At 38.3% G+C, this 2,567-nt stretch overlaps 1 protein-coding gene across 1 annotated transcript; it reads left to right on the top strand.

The window, feature by feature from the left end:
• The first annotated feature begins 585 nt into the window (after nucleotides 1-585).
• LOC107643357 (uncharacterized) lies at nucleotides 586-1,852 on the top strand. The gene has a single exon (XM_016346974.2). It carries the CDS (start codon nucleotides 881-883, stop codon nucleotides 1,655-1,657), a length of 777 nt encoding a protein of 258 aa, XP_016202460.2. The 5' UTR covers nucleotides 586-880; the 3' UTR covers nucleotides 1,658-1,852.
• The last annotated feature ends 715 nt before the right edge of the window (nucleotides 1,853-2,567 follow it).

The following is a 2,567-nucleotide window of genomic DNA, read 5'->3' as shown; positions in this document are numbered from 1 at the left end:
AGGCAGTTATCTAGGCAATTACCTTGTTGCTCATGTCATCGCTGATATCACAGCCAACTCAATATTAACATCCATTACATAACCCGTGAGCTCTGCGGCATGGAAAGTCCCTTTGCTTCCTCTGCAAGATTTTCAGCTTGTGTATTCAAGTTGGTGAATTCTATGGTGCCTTTTATTATTGTGCCTAAATTGCCTAACTTGCTTTTATAAGTAAAAAATAAAATGTATAAAATAAAAATAAAATATTTAAAATTTATTAAATGTTATTTCTTTGCTTTTTTAGTAAGTTAGGCAACATGACTTAGGCACCATAGCATTCACCATTCAAGTTTTCATCCACCAACTAACTAGCAAAGTTAAATTTCATCGAAACATACCATAAACATTAAAAAAAAAAAAGAAAAAAAAAAGTAAATTTTCAGCAAAATTGTGTTATGCTTCATAACGTGGTCCATTCTGGAAGGTACGAAGAAGGTAACGCGCTCCCTGTCTTACTGATTGAGGGTCCGCGTGTATAGTTCAACACGTGCAGCGTGTGAAATCAAAGCCCAATTAAGAAACTTAAAAATCAAAGGGCACACACCATTGAAGACCCTCCTCCACAGTCCTCACATATAAAACGGAACCAAGTAACCCCAAAAATTAAACCAAATAAACCGTCTGATATTTTTAAACACAAAAAAGAAGGCTCTTCCAATTCCAAGAGAAACTTGCAAACGTCTTCATCGTACTCCCCAACCACCTCCTTTAAAACCCAACCCTCCACAGACACAATTAACATCACCCATTTATCGTGTTTCCATTTCAATAACTGAAATTTTTTCCAACAAAAAATCACACACACTGTTCAGTATTCAGTATTCACACTACCTGTAACGCGATGCAAGCTGTCTCGGTTATACCATTTCCGAATTTATCGGCAAAATTTGAAAACGATTTCGCGGCCAAGCTCAGAATCTACGACGACGAGAAACCTAAAACCGAAGAGGTAGAACAAGAACAAGAACAAGTAAACGAAGAACAAGAGGAAGAGGAAGAGTTCAGCTTCGTGTTTTCGAATCCCGAGGTTTCGCCGGTTTCCGCTGATGATGTATTCGATAACGGCCAGATCCGGCCGGTGTACCCGATTTTCGATCAGAATCTTCTCTTTTCAGACGAGTACGCCGGGGGAGCAGAACTACGGCCGCCGTTGAAGAAGGTCTTCATGGAACAACAACAGCGCGACGAGGCTTCATCGTCTTCGGCGGTTTCGACGGCTGCAGCAACGGAGGGACCGTACTGCGAGTGGTCGCCGAAGATGGCGGGGAAGAGCAATTCGACAGGGTTCTCGAAGCTGTGGAAGCTGAGGGACCATAAGCTTCGGAGCAACAGCGACGGCAAGGACGCATTCGTGTTCTTGAGTCCGCCGTCGACGGCGAAGACGGAGAAGGCGGGATCAGGAAACGGCGCCGTTAAGAAGGCAGTTAAAGTGACGAAGGGTAAAACGACGTCGTCGTCGTCGTCGTCTAGTAGTTCTTCGGCGCACGAGAAGCATTACGTTATGAACAGAGCGAGGAAAGAGAGTGGTAAACGGCGGTCTTACTTGCCGTATAGGCAAGAACTCTTTGGGTTCTTCTCTAGTACCACCGCACTCAGTAGAAATGTTCATCCTTATTAGGGATTAGAAATTCCTCAATTTTTCAATAGACTTGGTTTTATTATGTCTGTGTAAAATGCTCACTAATCTTCCTTCGGGATTTTTTTTGTTCTTTCCTTCTTTGGAATTATGATGTAAATTCATCTATATTTTAGTGGCGAACGCAAATATTTCATTTACTTAGCTCCTTGGGATTAATACAAGAGAAATTCATAATTTTAGCCCTTATTACTTATTAGACTAGTAGTGTATGGTAAGAAGATTTGATAATACCTGTCAAGTCCTAAGTTTAAATTTAAATTTACTTATTATTACTGTCACAGAGCAAAGTATGAACATAGTTTTCGCATGAGCACCGCTGCAACACAAGCACGTTGCAGTGGGCAATCTTGAGCCCCATTGGCCATTATTATCTTCATTTAATATGCAAGTATGACCTTAAAAAGTCTTCCTTTTTTATTTATTTTTTTCTAGTAAAAAACAATTATTGCTTATAAAATAATAGCTGGAATATAATAATGGTGCATCCATCAAACTATCAAAGGCGTTATGAAAATCACCATGATAGTCCATTCTTGTTTGACATTACTGAAATTAAAAAGAAACGATAAAATCAGTTGCTACTTGCTACTACTGCCCAATTTATAAGTAAGATGATAAAGGGACAAAAGAGATTTCATTCACCGTTTAATCAAACAAATAAAGTTCACACAGAATAAAAATTACTAATCTAACTAATTTCTTAGTTTCTCTTACAAATTTAAAGGATTTTTTCAGAGAATTTGGCTATTATTAGTAATTCTATTTAATGTTTCTACAACGAAAATCATAATGTTTTCACAGTAAAATTGTTTTATCAATTCAACTAAGAGGAATTGAGGATTTTTAATTTCCACCTCCTCAACCACTTCTTCAGTAACAGATTTAATAT

The sequence above is a fragment of the Arachis ipaensis genome, chromosome B5 (genome assembly GCF_059453495.1).
Source record: "Arachis ipaensis isolate K30076 ecotype BB chromosome B5, ASM5945349v1, whole genome shotgun sequence".
NCBI lineage: Eukaryota > Viridiplantae > Streptophyta > Magnoliopsida > Fabales > Fabaceae > Arachis > Arachis ipaensis.
This window is presented reverse-complemented; position numbering and strand designations above follow the sequence as displayed.

Excerpts from the sequence above, each read along its gene's own strand:
- LOC107643357 (XM_016346974.2), top strand. The coding sequence starts at position 881 with ATGCAAGCTGTCTCGGTTATACCATTTCCGAATTTATCGGCAAAATTT.